The sequence below is a fragment of the Leptosomus discolor genome, chromosome 12 (genome assembly GCF_034619465.1).
Source record: "Leptosomus discolor isolate bLepDis1 chromosome 12, bLepDis1.hap2, whole genome shotgun sequence".
NCBI lineage: Eukaryota > Metazoa > Chordata > Aves > Leptosomiformes > Leptosomidae > Leptosomus > Leptosomus discolor.
The window spans coordinates 235,237-253,357 of record NC_141402.1 but is presented as its reverse complement, the minus strand read 5'-3'; the positions used below and the strand labels follow the sequence as shown (position 1 = coordinate 253,357).

At 71.8% G+C, this 18,121-nt stretch overlaps 4 protein-coding genes across 5 annotated transcripts; 2 read left to right on the top strand and 2 right to left on the bottom strand.

The window, feature by feature from the left end:
• Positions 1-3,752: 3,752 nt before the first annotated feature.
• Positions 3,753-5,710, top strand: LOC147414554 (bone marrow proteoglycan-like). The gene is made up of 5 exons (XM_086472356.1): positions 3,753-3,785; positions 3,998-4,408; positions 4,511-4,642; positions 5,092-5,212; positions 5,652-5,710. Exons 1-5 carry the CDS (start codon positions 3,753-3,755, stop codon positions 5,708-5,710), a joined length of 756 nt encoding a protein of 251 aa, XP_086328482.1.
• Positions 5,711-5,942: 232 nt separating this feature from the next.
• LOC147414553 (equilibrative nucleobase transporter 1-like) lies at positions 5,943-7,151 on the bottom strand. Its single transcript, XM_086472355.1, has 3 exons — positions 6,958-7,151; positions 6,505-6,628; positions 5,943-6,229 (listed from the first exon to the last, which is right to left on the bottom strand). Exons 1-3 carry the CDS (start codon positions 7,149-7,151, stop codon positions 6,074-6,076), a joined length of 474 nt encoding a protein of 157 aa, XP_086328481.1. The 3' UTR covers positions 5,943-6,073.
• Positions 7,152-10,750: 3,599 nt separating this feature from the next.
• Positions 10,751-12,402, top strand: PRG2 (proteoglycan 2, pro eosinophil major basic protein). The gene is made up of 4 exons (XM_086472354.1): positions 10,751-11,098; positions 11,171-11,302; positions 11,785-11,905; positions 12,344-12,402. The coding sequence occupies exons 1-4, from the start codon at positions 10,751-10,753 to the stop codon at positions 12,400-12,402; spliced, it is 660 nt and encodes a 219-aa protein (XP_086328480.1).
• A 232-nt stretch (positions 12,403-12,634) lies between these two features.
• Positions 12,635-17,656, bottom strand: SLC43A3 (solute carrier family 43 member 3). 2 transcript variants are annotated; one of them, XM_086471973.1, is made up of 13 exons: positions 17,565-17,656; positions 16,970-17,186; positions 16,509-16,638; positions 15,951-15,997; positions 15,782-15,858; positions 15,591-15,683; positions 15,247-15,386; positions 14,778-14,884; positions 14,228-14,389; positions 14,026-14,139; positions 13,651-13,837; positions 13,197-13,320; positions 12,635-12,921 (listed from the first exon to the last, which is right to left on the bottom strand). In XM_086471973.1, exons 2-13 carry the CDS (start codon positions 17,157-17,159, stop codon positions 12,766-12,768), a joined length of 1,527 nt encoding a protein of 508 aa, XP_086328099.1. In that variant the 5' UTR covers positions 17,160-17,186; positions 17,565-17,656; the 3' UTR covers positions 12,635-12,765. The 2 variants fall into 2 exon arrangements, with proteins under 2 accessions (XP_086328099.1, XP_086328100.1); XM_086471974.1 differs by lacking the exon at positions 13,197-13,320 and having other exon boundaries at positions 12,884-12,921; positions 17,565-17,653.
• Positions 17,657-18,121: the final 465 nt, after the last annotated feature.

The window sequence follows — 18,121 nt, the reverse complement described above, 5'->3', positions numbered from 1 at the left end:
GCCCCCTGGCGCCGTGGGGCAGCCCCCCGCCTGCCCCCCGCTGTGGGGCAGACCCCTGCCTGCACCCAGCCGGGGCCCCCCACACACACTCCCGCCCAGCCCCCCCCATGGCTGGCACCCCCAGCCCTGTCCCCTGCCCCCAAGGTGCCCCAGCCCCATTGCCCCCCCTGATCCAGGTGCCACCTGGCCGGGGGGTGCCATCCCCCGTCCCCCGGTCGGCACAGCTCCCACATCTCCCGCCGGCGGGGGCTGGGGAGGGGCCGGGGCTGGGTGCTGCTTCCTGGGGCAGTGGGTGCTGTTGGGTGCCAGGGGTGACCCCCCCACACCAGGTGGGTGCTGAGGACGCGTGGAGTGCCGGGGGTGGCTGCCCTTCATCCGCCGGTACCGAGGGGCTCAGCCTCCCCGGTGCCCCCCCACCTCCGCGACCCCCCAGCACCTCCCTGCTCCCAGCCGGCCCCGCTCTGGGGGGCTGCATCCCCCACCCCAATAAACCTTTGGCTCGCAGCACCCATCGGTCTCTAGCCTGTGCGGGGCGAAGGGGTGGCTATGGGGGCTGTCTGATGGGAAGGACTGGGGCGCAGGGGAAGAGGAAGGGGGGGTCAGGGTGATGCCACCGATTTGGGGGTGACCATGGGGCCCGGTGTCAGCATGCCACCACAGACCTGGGGGAGGGGACCCTGTGCCCCCTCATTGCTCACGCAGGGGCCGTGCAGGGTACAAGGGACACCCCTGTCCCCAAACCTCTGTGCATCCCAGGGTGCTCCCTCCCGCCCCAGCACCCACTCCGGGGCCCCCCAGGGCACCCCAAGCAGCCCAAACACACGGACGGGTGCTGAAAGCTGATGCTTTACTGAGATCCGGGGTGGTGGTCCAGCCCCCCGCCGTAGGGCCAGCGCGGGGGGCGGCAGCAGGGGGAGGCCCGGGGAGCACCGCGGGGTCTACTGAGGAGACCCTCAGTACTCGCAGATGAAGGGCAGCCTCACCCGGCAGTCCAGGCTCCTCCAGTGCCCGTCTGGGGGGGAGAGGGGGGTCAGCCCTGGCACCCAACAGCACCCCCTGCCCTAGGGACCCGCCCCCGACAGCGACCCGACCCTAACCCGCCCCCCCTTGCCAGCCCCCCAAGCTGCGTACGCCAGCCGCCCGGGGACCAGCCCCAGCCCTCCCGGGTACCTCCTCCCCACCCCGAGCATCCCCAGCATCCTCCCGACCCCACCCCCCCCCGGGCAGAGGCCCCCAGCACAGACCCCCAAGGCCCCGGGTGCCCCCCCCGCCGTGCCCCCCGCGCACTGACTGTTGGTGCAGAGGGAGGTGCAGAAGGACCCGGAGAGCAGGGGGAAGCCGTGCAGCCAGTACGAGAAGTTCCAGGGACTCCGGTCTGCCCAGTGGCACTGCACGATCCTGCCCTGCACACGGGGACAAGGGCATGGGGACCCCTCGGGGCCGGGCATGAGGGGCGCGGGGGATGGCGGGGCAGGAGGTGGGCTAGGATACCCAGGGATGGCACTGGGGACACCGGGAGAGGGCTGGGATACCCGGGGTGGGCACTGGGGACACTGGGAGAGGGCTGGAACATCCAGGGTGGGCAATGGGGGCATGGGAGAGGGCTGGGACACCGAGAGTTGGACACTGGGGACAAGGGAGAGGGCTGGGTCACCCAGGGTGGGCACTGGGGAAAAGGGAGAGGGCTGGGATACCCGGGGTGGGCACTGGGGACACTAGGAGAAGGCTGGGACATCCAGGGTGGGCACTGGGGACATTGGGGGAGCACGCGTGCCCCCGGGCCGGGCGGGGTGCCATGAGGCCGGAGCGGGCCGGTGGGCAGGGGTCCCTTACCAGGGGCTGGGTGGTGGCCCCGATCCAGACCTGCCCGCGGTTGGTGCAGAGCCGGGCGCGGTGCTGCAGGAGGGCGTTGGTGCCGACGCTGTGGATCGAGGCCAGGCGGCCGCCGTAGCACCGGGCACAGACGCTCTGCGGGCGGGACACGCGCCGGTCACGGCGGCGCCCCGGTGGCACACGGTGCCCTCCCCCCCCCCCGCGCCCCCCTGCCCGCCCCCTGCCCACCTGGGCGACGACGAAGGGCTGGCAGCGGGTGACGATGGCGTAGCGGAAGGTGGCGGCACCTCGCGGGTCGCGGACGCTGAACGCCCGCGCTTCGCCCGGCAGCGGGCACCGGGCACCGGGCACCGGCGGCTCCGGCGCCGCCGCCTCCGCCTCGGGGCCGGCGGGGGCTGGGGGCACAGGCGGGCGTCACCCCGGGGACACGGGGGAGCAGCAGGGGGTGTCCCCGGTGTCCCCCGGGGGCGGGCACTCACCGGGGCGGCTGGCGGAGGCCGAGCCCAGCAGGGCCAGGGCGAGGAGCAGGCGAGGCGGCATGGCGGGGCTGGGGACACCGGCAGCCTGGGCACCCTCGGGAGAGGACGTGTCCCCGGGCACCCTCTGCCGCCACGGGGCGACCCGCCCGTTCCCGGTCGCCCTCCGCCACCCCCAGCGTCACCCCCTCCTCCCCGCGTGCCCCGTGACACCCCCACGCCTCAGCGCCCATCTGCCACCCCCGCTGACACCCCCACAGCCCCGGCACCCTTGTGTCTCCCCACGGCCCCCGTGGCCCTCTGCCACCCCTGGTGCCACATCGAGTCCCTCGCCCCCACCCGCCCCTTCGTATCCCCGCCGTCTCTCCGCCATCCCCAGCGTCCCCCCATGCCTGGCCCCTCTGCCCCTGCTGCCACCCCCGCCGCCCCCACACCCACCGTGTCCCTCGTTCCACACACTGCCAGCCCCGGGGCCACCCCCAGCCACTCCGTGTCCCCTTGGCACCCTGGGGCCACCCGTGACAGCCTCAGGGACACCCACCCCGGTCCCCAGCCCCGGCAGCCAGAGGCTGCGCCCACCCCGCCGCCCCCGTCCCCGCTCCTCACCTGCGACTTGGGAGGCTCTGCCCGCTGCGAGCTGGGGGGCTCTGCCCGCTGCCACCCTTATAGGGGGGCCGGGGCCACGCTCCCCGACCGCAGCCTTGCGACACCCCGGCCCCGCTGCGACCCCAGCCGCTGGACACGGGGGGCCGGGGGCTGCTGGCCGGGGGCTGCGGGCTAACGGCCGGGACGGACCCCGGTGACCGCGGCCGTTGGGGAGGAAACGGCCCTTGGGCAAGCGCTGCCCGGCGGGAGATGCTATCAAGAGCCCAACACCCCCCCAGCGGCCCCCGCCCCTGGGCCCTGCACCCCTCCAACCCGAGCAGCCCCCGCCCCACGCTCCCCACAGATCCGCAGACCCCACCCTTGCCCGTGCGCCCCCCGCCCCGCAGCCCCCCGTCTCCCTCCCGCAGGGGCCCAGGGGTTGCCTCACGCACCGGGCAGGCGGGGACCCCCCGGCGCCCCTCCCGTGTCCGCAGCAGTGGGCCGGTGGGGGCCAGGCCGGGCTGTCGCAAGGCTGCGGTCGAGGAGCGCGGCCCCGGCCCCCCTATAAGGGTGGCAGCGGGCAGAGCCCCCCAGCTCGCAGCGGGCAGAGCCCCCCAAGTCGCAGGTGAGAAGCAGGGACGTGGGCGGTGGGGTGGGCGCAGCCTCTGGCTGCCGGGGCTGGGGACCGGGGTGGGTGTCCCTGAGGCTGTCACGGGTGGCCCCAGGGTGCCAAGGGGACACGGAGTGGCAGGGGGCGGCCCCGGGGCTGGCAGTGTGTGGAACGAGGGACACGGTGGGTGTGGGGGCGGCGGGGGTGGCAGCAGGGGCAGAGGGGCCAGGCATGGGGGGACGCTGGGGATGGCGGAGAGACGGCGGGACACGGAGGGGCGGGTGGGGGCAAAGGATTCGATGTGGCACCAGGGGTGGCAGAGGGCCACGGGGGCCGTGGGGAGACACAAGGGTGCCGGGGCTGTGGGGGTGTCAGCGGGGGTGGCAGATGGGCACAGAGGCATGGGGGTGTCACGGGGCACGCGGGGAGGAGGGGGTGACGCTAGGGGTGGCGGAGGGCGACCGGGGACGGGCGGGTCGCCCCGTGGTAGTAGAGGGTGCCCGGGGACACGTCCTCTCCCGAGGGTGCCCAGGCTGCCGGTGTCCCCAGCCCCGCCATGCCGCCCCGCCTGCTCCTCGCCCTGGCCCTGCTGGGCTCGGCCTCCGCCAGCCGCCCCGGTGAGTGCCCGCCCCCGGGGGACACCGGGGACACCCCCTGCTGCTCCCCTGGCTCCCCTGCGGTGACCCCGGGTGCCCGGGAGAGGTGCCATGCCCACGCCGCCAGGCCAGGGCCTGCGCCCCGGGGCTGGCGGCAGGTGGCAGAGGGACCCCCGGTACCAGCCCTCACCCTGGCCCCGCTGCCAGCCCCCCGCCACCCCCAGGACGTCCGCGTGGCTGGGACCGAGGAGGACCAACGTTTTACTTACGTGGTGGTGAACAAGTGCTACAGCTACAACAGGGCCCAGGTGAGGGCGACGTGGGTGCCCATGGGCACCCAGTGGGTGCCGGTCACTTCCGGTGGGTGCCGGTGGGTGCAACAGGGTGCTGAGCCGTGTCCCGTCCTGCAGCGCTACTGCCAGAACGTGCTGCGGGGGCAGCTGGCCTCGGTGCACAGCGCTGCCCGCAACCAGGAGCTGCAGGAGCTGGCACGCACCTACACCCGGCGCTCAGTCTGGATCGGGGCCTTCACAAGCCGCAGGGTGAGGGGGGCCCAGCCCCTGCCCGGGGTGCTGGAAATGGGGTTGGGGCTTGGCGTGGGGGCCGGGTGCTGGTTATGGGGGGCTGGGGCTGATGTTTGGGCTGGCAAAGGGGTGCTGCTGCTGGCTGCTGGGGTTGGTGAGGGGAATGGGTGTTGGGGTGGGAGCTGGAACTGGTTACAGGGCGCTGGGGCTGTTTTTTGGGAGTGCGGGGCTGTGTATGGGGTGCTGCGTATGGGGTGCCAGGGCTGGGTGCTGGGTACAGGGTCCTGGGGCTGGGTGCTGGGGCTAGGTATGGGGCCCTGGCACTGGGTGTTGGATACAGGGCACTGGGGCTGGGCGGTGGGTACAGGGTGCAAGGGCTGGGTATGGGGTGCTGGGTGCTGGGCCTGGGTATGGGGGGCTGGGGCTGGGTGCAAGGGCTGGGTATGGGGGGCTGGGTGCTGACGCAGCGCTGTGGCGGGGGGCAGGATGGGCCGCAGTGGCAGGACGGCAGCCCCTGGAATTACGCCAACTGGGCACCCACCCACCCCCACCGCATCTTAACCACCTGCACCACCCTCAGCACCCAGGGTAAGGGTGCCCACACCCCCACCACTGCACCGGGGCACTCAGGCACCGGGCGGGAGGGGCACAGGGCTACCGGGGTCAACAGGAGGGGGTGCTGGGAGGGGGCACAGGGCTACTGGGGACACTGGGAAGATCACTGGGAGGACATGAGCCGGGACACCCAGGCACCAGGCGAGGGGGCACAGACCTGCTAGGGACAATGGTAAGGAGCACTGGGAGGGGACACACGGCTAGTAGGTGCACTGGGATGGTCCCTGGGAGGACATGGGTCACTGGGCTCAACATGAGGGGACAGTGGGAGGGGGAACAGGGCTACTGGGGGCAAGAGGCAGAGGCATTCGGTGGGGATACAGGGCACTGGGGGCAACGGGGGGGGGGCACAGGGGGTACTGGGGGGTACTGGGGGCCACCTCATGGCTCTGACGCTGGCTCCTGTCCCCAGATGGGCTCTGGAGAAGCAAGCCCTGCTTCGAGCTGCACCGCTTCATCTGCCAGTACTGAAGGTCCCTGGGGTGCTGCCATGTCCCCCTCCAGCCCCTGGGGACACACAGTGGCCCCTGTCCCTGACCCAGTAAACCAGAGGTGCCTCAAGGCTGTGTGTCCGTGTGTGCCGGGGGTTCATGGGAGGGGTCTGTGCCCCCCAGCCCTGGGGGACCGTTAGGTGCTCAACCCCATAGCAGACACTGGAGAAGCCCCAGGGGCCGGGGGTGCTGGGAGGGAGCAGCACAGTGAGCAGAGGGGACACCAATATTTATTCCCCCCCCCAAATACACCCCATCCCACCAGCACAGCACCCTCCCCCCAAAGTCCAATAGAAAAATGGGGTGCAGTGGGTGCCGGGCCGGCAGCTGGCGGCTGTGGGGCTCACTGGGGCATCTCGATGAGTGTCTCGGCACCTGAGGGGGCTGCAAGGGGGGTGCCGGCAGCTCCCAGCTCCTTGGCTCGCCGCCGGCACTCGCGGGCCACCACCACGGGACTGACGAAGGCCACCAGCACCACAGCGATGAGCCCCAAGTTCACCTGGGGGCAGTAGGGGTGTCAGGGCACGGGGCTGGGGGCTGATCCCACCAAGGGGGTGCCCCTGGGCCAGCCCCACAGCCTGCCCAGGTCCCCCGTGCCAGGTGCAGGACCTCCATTCCCCAAGGGGCAGGACCCCCACCCGACCGTGGGCCAGCACCCCAATCCTGCCATGGGCCAGGGCCAGGACCCCCATCCCACCGTGGGGCAGGACCGCATTGCCCCATGGGGCAGGACTCCCGTCCCTCCCGGGGCGCAGCCGTGGGGCAGACACTCACGTAAAAGGGGTCCCCGTGGAGCGGCCCTTGCACCAGGGTGACGCAGGGGTACTGCAGCAGGGCCACCAGCGCCGACAGCGCCATGGCCAGCCCGTACAGCTTCCCGAAGTGCTGCGGGGGGAACCTGCCCGGCCACCTGACGTGTCACCACCGCACCCTGCCACCCCCACCCCGCCACCCGCTCCCCTGCCACCCCCCCAACCCTGCCACAATCCCCCACCAGCCCCACCTGACCCCACCACCCAGTCCCCTGACACCCCCACAATGGCCCTGACACCATCCCCTGGCACCACTGCCCTGTCCCCCACCACCCCATCCCCTGCCACCACCACCGCCCTGCCCCCTGCCACCCCTGCCCAGTCTCCCGCCACCCTCACCCCACTGCCATGACCCCTGCCACCACCACCCTGACCCCGCCGCCCGGTCCCCCGCCACGGTGGCCGCAGGACTCACGCGATGGCCAGGAAGGCGGCGTTGCCCCCGTAAAGGAAGGAGCGGCTGAGCACCTGCAGCGCGAAGGTGGCGAACTGGACGGGCAGGACGGGCACGGCCGCGCAGACCGAGAAGAGGGCGCCGGCACCCCTGCACCCTGGCGCTGCTGTCGCATCGGCATCCAGCACCCCAATATCCCATGGGTGCCCCACCATTGCCGCCTGGCACCCCCGGGGCCAAGGGACACGGGGACACGGTGGGCTCTACGGTTATGGGTGTGCCCTGGGGACATCGGGGAGACCTGAGGGCGTATGGGGGGCTGGGGGCAACGGGGGTCCCCTGGGCCTGGGGGGGGTGGCATGGGATAGTCTGAGGACATTGGGTGGCACTGGGGGACAGGTGCCCCCCCCAGCCAGCACAGGCGCCCCCCCCCCCCCCTCCCAGTGCAGGCAGGGCCCTGCCTGCCCCACCCTGCCTGGCTGCCTCGGTAACCACCCCGCTCTGGATAACGTCCCTCTCCCCAGCCTCCGCCACCAGCACCCCAACAAACAGCACCCATGGGTGCCCCAGCCCTGCCCGCCGGCGCTGCCCCCCCCCCCCGCCCACTCACATGGCGATGAGGCGGGCAACGGTGGTGCCGAAGCGGTCGAAGATGAAGCCCATGGGGAAGGTCATGAAGTTGTTCATAAAGGAGCCGATGGTGAAGACCAGGGAGAACTGCTCATCCTGCCGGCTGCAGTCTGCGGGGCGGCCGTCAGTGGGGACAGTGGGACACGGGGACAGCGGGGACACGGGGCACAGGGACAGTGGGGACAACAGAGGCACGAGCAGGGGGACAGCTGGGACATGAGGCACCGCAGGGCACCAGGACTGTGGCAACATGGGGCACTGCAGGTCACCAGGCTGTGGCAACATGGGGCACCACAGGGCACTGGCAATGGGGACATGGAGCACCCCAGGCCACCAGCACCACGTGGACACGAGCACATGGGGGACACAAGGCAGGGCGACAGCGGGGAAAGGGCCACCACGGGGATGAGGACAGTGGCCAGCAGTGACCGGGGACCTTACCGCACAGCAGAGTCCAGTTGGGGCTGGGGGGGGGAAGTGGGCTGCCACAGGCGGTGGGTGGCAGCAGGGGGGTGCCTGGGGAGCACCGCGGGGTCTACTGAGGAGACCCTCAGTACTCGCAGATGAAGGGCAGCCTCACCCGGCAGTCCAGGCTCCTCCAGTGCCCGTCTGGGGGGGAGAGGGGGGTCAGCCCTGGCACCCAACAGCACCCCCTGCCCTAGGGACCCGCCCCCGACAGCGACCCGACCCTAACCCGCCCCCCCTTGCCAGCCCCCCAAGCTGCATACGCCAGCCGCCCGGGGACCAGCCCCAGCCCTCCCGGGTACCTCCTCCCCACCCCGAGCATCCCCAGCATCCTCCCGACCCCACCCCCCCCCGGGCAGAGGCCCCCAGCACAGACCCCCAAGGCCCCGGGTGCCCCCCCCGCCGTGCCCCCCGCGCACTGACTGTTGGTGCAGAGGGAGGTGCAGAAGGACCCGGAGAGCAGGGGGAAGCCGTGCAGCCAGTACGAGAAGTTCCAGGGACTCCGGTCTGCCCAGTGGCACTGCACGATCCTGCCCTGCACACGGGGACAAGGGCATGGGGACCCCTCGGGGCCGGGCATGAGGGGCGCGGGGGATGGCGGGGCAGGAGGTGGGCTAGGATACCCAGGGATGGCACTGGGGACACCGGGAGAGGGCTGGGATACCCGGGGTGGGCACTGGGGACACTGGGAGAGGGCTGGAACATCCAGGGTGGGCAATGGGGACATGGGAGAGGGCTGGGACACCGAGAGTTGGACACTGGGGACAAGGGAGAGGGCTGGGTCACCCAGGGTGGGCACTGGGGACATTGGGGGAGCACGCGTGCCCCCGGGCCGGGCGGGGTGCCATGAGGCCGGAGCGGGCCGGTGGGCAGGGGTCCCTTACCAGGGGCTGGGTGGTGGCCCCGATCCAGACCTGCCCGCGGTTGGTGCAGAGCCGGGCGCGGTGCTGCAGGAGGGCGTTGGTGCCGACGCTGTGGATCGAGGCCAGGCGGCCGCCGTAGCACCGGGCACAGACGCTCTGCGGGCGGGACACGCGCCGGTCACGGCGGCGCCCCGGTGGCACACGGTGCCCTCCCCCCCCCCGCGCCCCCCTGCCCGCCCCCTGCCCACCTGGGCGACGACGAAGGGCTGGCAGCGGGTGACGATGGCGTAGCGGAAGGTGGCGGCACCTCGCGGGTCGCGGACGCTGAACGCCCGCGCTTCGCCCGGCAGCGGGCACCGGGCACCGGGCACCGGCGGCTCCGGCGCCGCCGCCTCCGCCTCGGGGCCGGCGGGGGCTGGGGGCACAGGCGGGCGTCACCCCGGGGACACGGGGGAGCAGCAGGGGGTGTCCCCGGTGTCCCCCGGGGGCGGGCACTCACCGGGGCGGCTGGCGGAGGCCGAGCCCAGCAGGGCCAGGGCGAGGAGCAGGCGGGGCGGCATGGCGGGGCTGGGGACACCGGCAGCCTGGGCACCCTCGGGAGAGGACGTGTCCCCGGGCACCCTCTGCCGCCACGGGGCGACCCGCCCGTTCCCAGTCGCCCTCCGCCACCCCCAGCGTCACCCCCTCCTCCCCGCGTGCCCCGTGACACCCCCACGCCTCAGCGCCCCTCTGCCACCCCCGCTGATACCCCCACAGCCCCGTCTCTGCCCGCTGCCCCCCTTATAGGGGGGCCGGGGCTACGCTCCCCGACCGCAGCCTTGCGACACCCTGGCCCCGCTGCGACCCCAGCCGCTGGACACGGGGGGCCGGGGGCTGCGGGCTAACGGCCGGGACGGACCCCGGTGACCGCGGCCGTTGGGGAGGAAACGGCCCTTGGGCAAGCGCTGCCCGGCGGGAGATGCTATCAAGAGCCCAACACCCCCCCCAGCGGCCCCCGCCCCTGGGCCCTGCACCCCTCCAACCCGAGCAGCCCCCACCCCACGCTCCCCACAGATCCGCAGACCCCACCCTTGCCCGTGCGCCCCCCGCCCCGCAGCCCCCCGTCTCCCTCCCGCAGGGGCCCAGGGGTTGCCTCACGCACCGGGCAGGCGGGGACCCCCCGGCGCCCCTCCCGTGTCCGCAGCAGTGGGCCGGTGGGGGCCAGGCCGGGCTGTCGCAAGGCTGCGGTCGGGGAGCGCGGCCCCGGCCCCCCTATAAGGGTGGCAGCGGGCAGAGCCCCCCAGCTCGCAGCGGGCAGAGCCTCCCAAGTCGCAGGTGAGAAGCAGGGACGTGGGCGGTGGGGTGGGCGCAGCCTCTGGCTGCCGGGGCTGGGGACCGGGGTGGGTGTCCCTGAGGCTGTCACGGGTGGCCCCAGGGTGCCAAGGGGACACGGAGTGGCAGGGGGCGGCCCCGGGGCTGGCAGTGTGTGGAACGAGGGACACGGTGGGTGTGGGGGCGGCGGGGGTGGCAGCAGGGGCAGAGGGGCCAGGCATGGGGGGACGCTGGGGATGGCGGAGAGACGGCGGGACACGGAGGGGCGGGTGGGGGCAAAGGATTCGATGTTGCACCAGGGGTGGCAGAGGGCCACGGGGGCCGTGGGGAGACACAAGGGTGCCGGGGCTGTGGGGGTGTCAGCGGGGGGTGGCAGATGGGCGCTGAGGCATGGGGGTGTCACGGGGCACGCGGGGAGGAGGGGGTGACGCTAGGGGTGGCGGAGGGCGACCGGGGACGTGTGGGTGGCCCCGTGGTGGTAGAGGGTGCCCGGGGACACGGCCTCTCCCGAGGGTGCCCAGGCTGCCGGTGTCCCCAGCCCCGCCATGCCGCCTCGCCTGCTCCTCGCCCTGGCCCTGCTGGGCTCGGCCTCCGCCAGCCGCCCCGGTGAGTGCCCGCCCCCGGGGGACACCGGGGACACCCCCTGCTGCTCCCCTAGCTCCCCTGCGGTGACCCCGGGTGCCCGGGAGAGGTGCCATGCCCACGCCGCCAGGCCAGGGCCTGCGCCCCGGGGCTGGCGGCAGGTGGCAGAGGGACCCCCGGTACCAGCCCTCACCCTGGCCCCGCTGCCAGCCCCCCGCCACCCCCAGGACGTCCCAGTGGCTACGACCGAGGAGGAACAAAATTCTAACTACATGGTGGTGAACAAGCTCTACAGCTACAACAGGGCCCAGGTGAGGGGGACTTGGGCACCTGTTGGGTGCCAGTTGGTGCAACGGGGTGCTGAGCCGTGCCCCGTCCCACAGCGCTACTGCCAGAACGTGCTGCGGGGGCAGCTGGCCTCGGTGCACAGCGCTGCCCGCAACCAGGAGCTGCAGGAGCTGGCACGCACCTACACCCGGCGCTCAGTCTGGATCGGGGCCTTCACAAGCCGCAGGGTGAGGGGGGCCCGGCCCCTGCCCGGGGTGCTGGGAATGGGGTTGGGGCTTGGCGTGGGGGCCGGGTGCTGGTTATGGGGGGCTGGGGCTGATGTTTGGGCTGGCAAAGGGGTGCTGCTGCTGGCTGCTGGGGTTGGTGAGGGGAATGGGTGTTGGGGTGGGAGCTGGAACTGGTTACGGGGCGCTGGGGCTGGTTTTTGGGAGTGCGGGGCTGTGTATGGGGTGCTGCGTATGGGGTGCCAGGGCTGGGTGCTGGGTACAGGGTCCTGGGGCTGGGTGCTGGGGCTAGGTATGGGGCCCTGGCACTGGGTGTTGGATACAGGGCACTGGGGCTGGGCGGTGGGTACAGGGTGTTGGGCCTGGGTATGGGGGGCTGGGGCTGGGTGCAAGGGCTGGGTATGGGGGGCTGGGTGCTGGGCCTGGGTATGGGGGGCTGGGGCTGGGTGCAAGGGCTGGGTATGGGGGGCTGGGTGCTGACGCAGCGCTGTGGCGGGGGGCAGGATGGGCCGCAGTGGCAGGACGGCAGCCCCTGGAATTACGCCAACTGGGCACCCACCCACCCCCACCGCATCTTAACCACCTGCACCACCCTCAGCACCCAGGGTAAGGGTGCCCACACCCCCACCACTGCACCGGGGCACTCAGGCACCGGGCGGGAGGGGCACAGGGCTACCGGGGTCAACAGGAGGGGGTGCTGGGAGGGGGCACAGGGCTACTGGGGACACTGGGAAGATCACTGGGAGGACATGAGCCGGGACACCCAGGCACCAGGCGAGGGGGCACAGACCTGCTAGGGACAATGGTAAGGAGCACTGGGAGGGGACACACGGCTAGTAGGTGCACTGGGATGGTCCCTGGGAGGACATGGGTCACTGGGCTCAACGTGAGGGGACAGTGGGAGGGGGAACAGGGCTACTCGGGGCAAGAGGCAGAGGCATTCGGTGGGGATACAGGGCACTGGGGCAACGGGGGGGGGGCACAGGGGGTACTGGGGGGTACTGGGGGCCACCTCATGGCTCTGACGCTGGCTCCTGTCCCCAGATGGGCTCTGGAGAAGCCAGCCCTGCTTCGAGCTGCACCGCTTCATCTGCCAGTACTGAAGGTCCCTGGGGTGCTGCCATGTCCCCCTCCAGCCCCTGGGGACACACAGTGGCCCCTGTCCCCGACCCAGTAAACCAGAGGTGCCTCAAGGCTGTGTGTCCGTGTGTGCCGGGGGTTCATGGGAGGGGTCTGTGCCCCCCAGCCCTGGGGGACCGTTAGGTGCTCAACCCCATAGCAGACACTGGAGAAGCCCCAGGGGCCGGGGGTGCTGGGAGGGAGCAGCACAGTGAGCAGAGGGGACACCAATATTTATTCCCCCCCCCAAATACACCCCATCCCACCAGCACAGCACCCTCCCCCCAAAGTCCAATAGAAAAATGGGGTGCAGTGGGTGCCGGGCCGGCAGCTGGCGGCTGTGGGGCTCACTGGGGCATCTCGATGAGTGTCTCGGCACCTGAGGGGGCTGCAAGGGGGGTGCCGGCAGCTCCCAGCTCCTTGGCTCGCCGCCGGCACTCGCGGGCCACCACCACGGGACTGACGAAGGCCACCAGCACCACAGCGATGAGCCCCAAGTTCACCTGGGGGCAGTAGGGGTGTCAGGGCACGGGGCTGGGGGCTGATCCCACCAAGGGGGTGCCCCTGGGCCAGCCCCACAGCCTGCCCAGGTCCCCCGTGCCAGGTGCAGGACCTCCATTCCCCAAGGGGCAGGACCCCCACCCGACCGTGGGCCAGCACCCCAATCCTGCCATGGGCCAGGGCCAGGACCCCCATCCCACCGTGGGGCAGGACCGCATTGCCCCATGGGGCAGGACTCCCGTCCCTCCCGGGGCGCAGCCGTGGGGCAGACACTCACGTAAAAGGGGTCCCCGTGGAGCGGCCCTTGCACCAGGGTGACGCAGGGGTACTGCAGCAGGGCCACCAGCGCCGACAGCGCCATGGCCAGCCCGTACAGCTTCCCGAAGTGCTGCGGGGGGAACCTGCCCGGCCACCTGACGTGTCACCACCGCACCCTGCCACCCCCACCCCGCCACCCGCTCCCCTGCCACCCCCCCAACCCTGCCACAATCCCCCACCAGCCCCACCTGACCCCACCACCCAGTCCCCTGACACCCCCACAATGGCCCTGACACCATCCCCTGGCACCACTGCCCTGTCCCCCACCACCCCATCCCCTGCCACCACCACCGCCCTGCCCCCTGCCACCCCTGCCCAGTCTCCCGCCACCCTCACCCCACTGCCATGACCCCTGCCACCACCACCCTGACCCCGCCGCCCGGTTCCCCCGCCGCGGTGGCCGCAGGACTCACGCGATGGCCAGGAAGGCAGCGTTGCCTCCGTAAAGGAAGGAGCGGCTGAGCACCTGCAGCGCGAAGGTGGCGAACTGGACGGGCAGGACGGGCACGGCCGCGCAGACCGAGAAGAGGACGCACTGCGCCACCGTCACCGCCAGAGACAGCACGGACGCCCGCAGGTCAGCCAATGCCCCCAAGGCTCCTGCGGGACCGGGCGGGGGGCACTCAGGGCACCGTGGGCAGGTTCCCAAGTGCTGGGCGGGTTGGGGCCCCTTGGTGCCCCATCCCCAGGTACAGCGGGGTCCCTCCATGGCAGCGGTGGCACCCAGCCACCAGCCCCACCAAGGGCACAGGGGGGCCGTCGGCAGGATGGACGGGGGGGCCGGTTACCGTCGGGGCGGGGGGCCTTGCCCCGCTTGTGTCGGTCAAGGATGAGGCCATTCCACGGGGCGCAGAGCACCCCGCAGAGCTGGGTGAAGGCGAAGGCGTTGGTGTAGGTGCTCACTGCGGGCAGACAGTGTCAGGGCGGGCTGGACACCTCCAGGGTGCCCCCAGCCGAGTCCCCCCGCCCGCCCCGGCGACCACACCATACCCAGGCTGGGGTCCCCGCGGGCGAGGTGGTCGAGGAGGGGGTTGAGGGTGCCGATGAAGAGGTAGTGCCGCAGCTGCATGACGGAGAGCCAGACCACGTGCCAGGCGAAGAGACCCGAGCACACGCAGGCCCTGAAGGGCACCTCGGGGGGGTCCCCGCCACCTGTGACCCACGCATCAGGGCTGGGGACATGCCCGGACACGCCCGAACAGGCCCCGCCCCTATCACCCATGGACACGCCCCCTCGGGTCCACCCACTGCTCCCCCACCCCACTCCACACACCACACCCCCCCCCCCCCCCCCCTGCCCCCGCATCCACCTACATGGCCACACCCCTTCATCTGCACAGACACACCCACCCCCCATGCCGCGCCCCCTTCATCTGCATAGACACGCCCACAGCTCGTCCCCACGCTCACGCCCACCTCCCGTACCTCCCACTCACCAACATGGCCACGCCCATCCGAAATTAGCCCCGCCCCACCCCCGTAGACAACCCCCTCCCACCACAGGCAAGCCCCGCCCCCCGCCAAGCCCCTCCGCCCGCACCTCTCGGGCCGCTGGGCTCCAGGGGGGTCTCCTCGGGGCCGGCTGCCTCCGGCGGGCGCTTCTCCTCGTAGGTGCGGTACGACTGGGAGCGCCCGGGGCACCGCAGCCTGCGGCACCGCCCGCCCCGTCACCCGTGTGCCCCACCGCCCGCGGGACAGGACCCACTGCCAGCCACCATGGGATGGGACCCGCCAGCCACCGCCCGCAGGACGGGACCCACCACTGACCACCATGGGATTGGACCCACCAGCCACCATAAGACGGGACCCACCAACTACCACCCACGGGACAGAACCCACCACCGACCACCATAAGTTGGGACCCACCAGCCACCTCCCACGGGACAGGACCCATCACCAACCACCACGGGATGGGACCCACCAGCCACCCACAGGACAGGACCCACCACCACACCCCCTCCCCAGGAGGGGCATCGCTGCCCTACGGGGTGCAGGCAGGGCCCCCCTACCCGTAGTTGTAGGCGGGGGGCAGCGGGTAGGGGATGTGGGTGCGGGGCATGAGGAAGAGGGTGCGCAGCAGGTGCCAGGCGCTGCAGGACGCCATGAAGAGGAACATGGCCCGCAGGGACAGCCCATGCTCGTACAGCACCTGGGGACAGGGACAGGGACAGGCTGCCACTGGGCCACACCAGCCACTGGCCACGGCCCTGCTCGGGCCTGGCTGTGACCCCAAGTATGTCCCCAGCTGTGACCTGAACGTCCCCAACTGTGTCCCCAGCCCTCCCTGCGGTGCCTCTGCTGGGGACGGGCCCCTGGGGCCACCCAGCACCGCCACCCCCAATCCTGCGCCCACCTTGATGATGAGGAAGATGGCAGACGAGGAGTCGAAGGCCCCATTGTAGAGGGTGATGATAATGGAGCGGTACTTCCCAAAGAGGTTGCCCACCTGGCACCGAGAGACCCCCCGCACTGTCAGGACCTCCCCCAGCACTGGGCAGGGTGCCCTGGCCAGCGGGTAGGGGTCAGGGTGCCGGGAAAGCTCACCTGCATGTTGGTGAGGATGAGGAGGATGCCACCCACCGACAGCATGGACATGGCCGGGAAGAGCAGCACTGCCAGCTCTGGGGACACAGGGGTCAGTGGGGACAAGGGGGGGGTCCCCACTGGCTTGTCCCCCCTGCAGCCAGGGCACCCGATGCCTGTGGGGTCTCACCTGGGGTGGAGAAGGCGACGAGCAGGGTCCCGCAGGTGTAGAGGGAGCTGAGACATGGGGACAGCGGCGACACATGGGGATGGAGTCCTGGGGGGCAGCCGGCACCCCTGCGCCCTGGCGCTGCTGTCGCATCGGTACCCAGCACCCCAGTATCCCATGGGTGCCCCACCATCGCCTGGCACCCCCAGGGCCAAGGGACACGGGGACACGGCGGGCTCTACGGTTATGGGGTTGCCCTGGGGACATCGGGGAGACCTGAGGGCGTAGGGGGCTGGGGGCAACGGGGGTCCCCTGGGCCTGAGGGGGGGGCATGGGATAGTCTGAGGACATTGGGTGGCACTGGGGGACAGGTGCCCCCCCCAGCCAGCACAGGCGCCCCCCCCCCCCTCCCAGTGCAGGCAGGGCCCTGCCCGCCCCACCCTGCCTGGCTGCCTCGATAACCACCCCGCTCTCGATAACGTCCCTCTCCCCAGCCTCCGCCACCAGCACCCCAACAAACAGCACCCATGGGTGCCCCAGCCCTGCCCGCCAGCGCTGCCCCCCCCCCCGCCCACTCACATGGCGATGAGGCGGGCGACGGTGGTGCCGAAGCGGTCGAAGATGAAGCCCATGGGGAAGGTCATGAAGTTGTTCATAAAGGAGCCGATGGTGAAGACCAGGGAGAACTGCTCATCCTGCCGGCTGCAGTCTGCGGGGCGGCCGTCAGTGGGGACAGTGGGACACGGGGACAGCGGGGACACGGGGCACAGGGACAGTGGGGACAACAGAGGCACGAGCAGGGGGACAGCTGGGACATGAGGCATCGCAGGGCACCAGGACTGTGGCGACATGGGGCACTGCAGGTCACCAGGCTGTGGCGACATGGGGCACCACAGGGCACTGGCAATGGGGACATGGAGCACCCCAGGCCGCCAGCACCACGTGGACACGAGCACATGGGGGACACAAGGCAGGGCGACAGCGGGGAAGGGGCCACCACGGGGATGAGGACAGTGGCCAGCAGTAACCGGGGACCCTACCGCACAGTAGAGTCTGGTTGGGGCTGGCACAGGCGGTGGGCTCGCAGAGGTCCTTGAAGTAGTCCAGGTCCTTGAGGACGAAGACGAGGGAGGCCCAGCCGAAGATGATGCCACAGAAGGCCCCGCACTCCAGCAGCCCTGAGAGGAGGGTCCCCAGGCGCTTGGCCAGCCCCGCGCCGCCCCCCGCCATGGCACCGGCCCGGGCGTCCCCTCGTGCCTGTGGGGTGAAAAACACCGGGGTGTCACACCCCGCCTGGCACCCACGTGCTGACACCCCCCTGTACTGAGCCGGCACCCAGAGTGGGGGGCTCAGGGGCACGTGGGTGCACGTGGCCACCTGGGCAAAGGCCACCATGGTCACGGCTCTGCCCCTTGTCCCCATCCGCTGGTGGCTGGCACCAGTCCCCTGCGCGCGCCGGGGCACAAGGGAGGACCCTGCTTGCAGCCAGGGCTCTGCGCACGCGTGCACACGTGCTCACACACATGCACACATGCTCTCACACGTGCACACGTGCTCACACACATGCACACGTGCTCACACACATGCACACATGTGCACATGTGCTTGCACCCCCCCCAGTGCACTGTGACCCACCTGCACGAGGCCGGGCTCTCCTGCCGTTGCTGCCACCGCCGCCGCCACGGAGTTTGGACCCTGGCACGGGGTGCCCGGGGCGAGCAGCGCACACCCGCACACCCGCTCACCCACTCACCCACACCAGCACCGCACACCGTGCACACCTGCACCCCCAGCCAGCACGGCCCCCCGCGCTAATCTCCTGGGAGCACCCACGGGACCCCAGGGCTGCCAGCACCCGATAGCACCCAGTAGCAGCTCCAGCTCAAACCCGCTGCCACGCCAGGACCCCCCCGTGGCCTCCTTATCTCCCCGCGCCAGCCACGTCCCTGGCACAGTCCCTGGGGACGACGGCGTGCTGCCAGACACCAGTATGCATGCTGGGGACACCCGCACACCCCCCTGGGGACACCAGTACCCCCCTGGGGACGTGGTATGGCGGCTGGGAAGATGGCAGGCCCTGCCGAGGCCCTGGCACACCCCTTGGCAACACGGCACAGCCCCTGGGGACACACTGGCACGCTGCCAGGCACGCTGACACACCCCCCGGGGACCGTGACACACCCCCTGGGGCC

Bases quoted from the DNA above. Each gene is read 5' to 3' on its own strand.
- LOC147414554 (XM_086472356.1), top strand. From the start codon at position 3,753: ATGGCGGAGAGACGGCGGGACACGGAGGGGCGG. The intron at 4,643-5,091 runs GTGAGGGGGGCC...GTGCTGACGCAG, and splicing joins GGGCCTTCACAAGCCGCAGG to CGCTGTGGCGGGGGGCAGGA. The intron at 5,213-5,651 runs GTAAGGGTGCCC...TCCTGTCCCCAG, and splicing joins CACCACCCTCAGCACCCAGG to ATGGGCTCTGGAGAAGCAAG.
- LOC147414553 (XM_086472355.1), bottom strand. From the start codon at position 7,151: ATGGTGGGGCACCCATGGGATATTGGGGTGCTGGATGCCGATGCGACA. The intron at 6,629-6,957 runs GTGAGTCCTGCG...GTGGCCGGGCAG, and splicing joins GCCGCCTTCCTGGCCATCGC to GTTCCCCCCGCAGCACTTCG. The intron at 6,230-6,504 runs GTGAGTGTCTGC...TACTGCCCCCAG, and splicing joins TCCACGGGGACCCCTTTTAC to GTGAACTTGGGGCTCATCGC.
- PRG2 (XM_086472354.1), top strand. From the start codon at position 10,751: ATGCCGCCTCGCCTGCTCCTCGCCCTGGCCCTGCTGGGCTCGGCCTCC. The intron at 11,099-11,170 runs GTGAGGGGGACT...CCCGTCCCACAG, and splicing joins ACAGCTACAACAGGGCCCAG to CGCTACTGCCAGAACGTGCT. The intron at 11,303-11,784 runs GTGAGGGGGGCC...GTGCTGACGCAG, and splicing joins GGGCCTTCACAAGCCGCAGG to CGCTGTGGCGGGGGGCAGGA.
- SLC43A3 (XM_086471973.1), bottom strand. From the start codon at position 17,159: ATGGCGGGGGGCGGCGCGGGGCTGGCCAAGCGCCTGGGGACCCTCCTC. The intron at 13,838-14,025 runs GTAACCGGCCCC...CCGGTCCCGCAG, and splicing joins CAAGGCCCCCCGCCCCGACG to GAGCCTTGGGGGCATTGGCT. The intron at 13,321-13,650 runs GTGAGTCCTGCG...GTGGCCGGGCAG, and splicing joins GCTGCCTTCCTGGCCATCGC to GTTCCCCCCGCAGCACTTCG.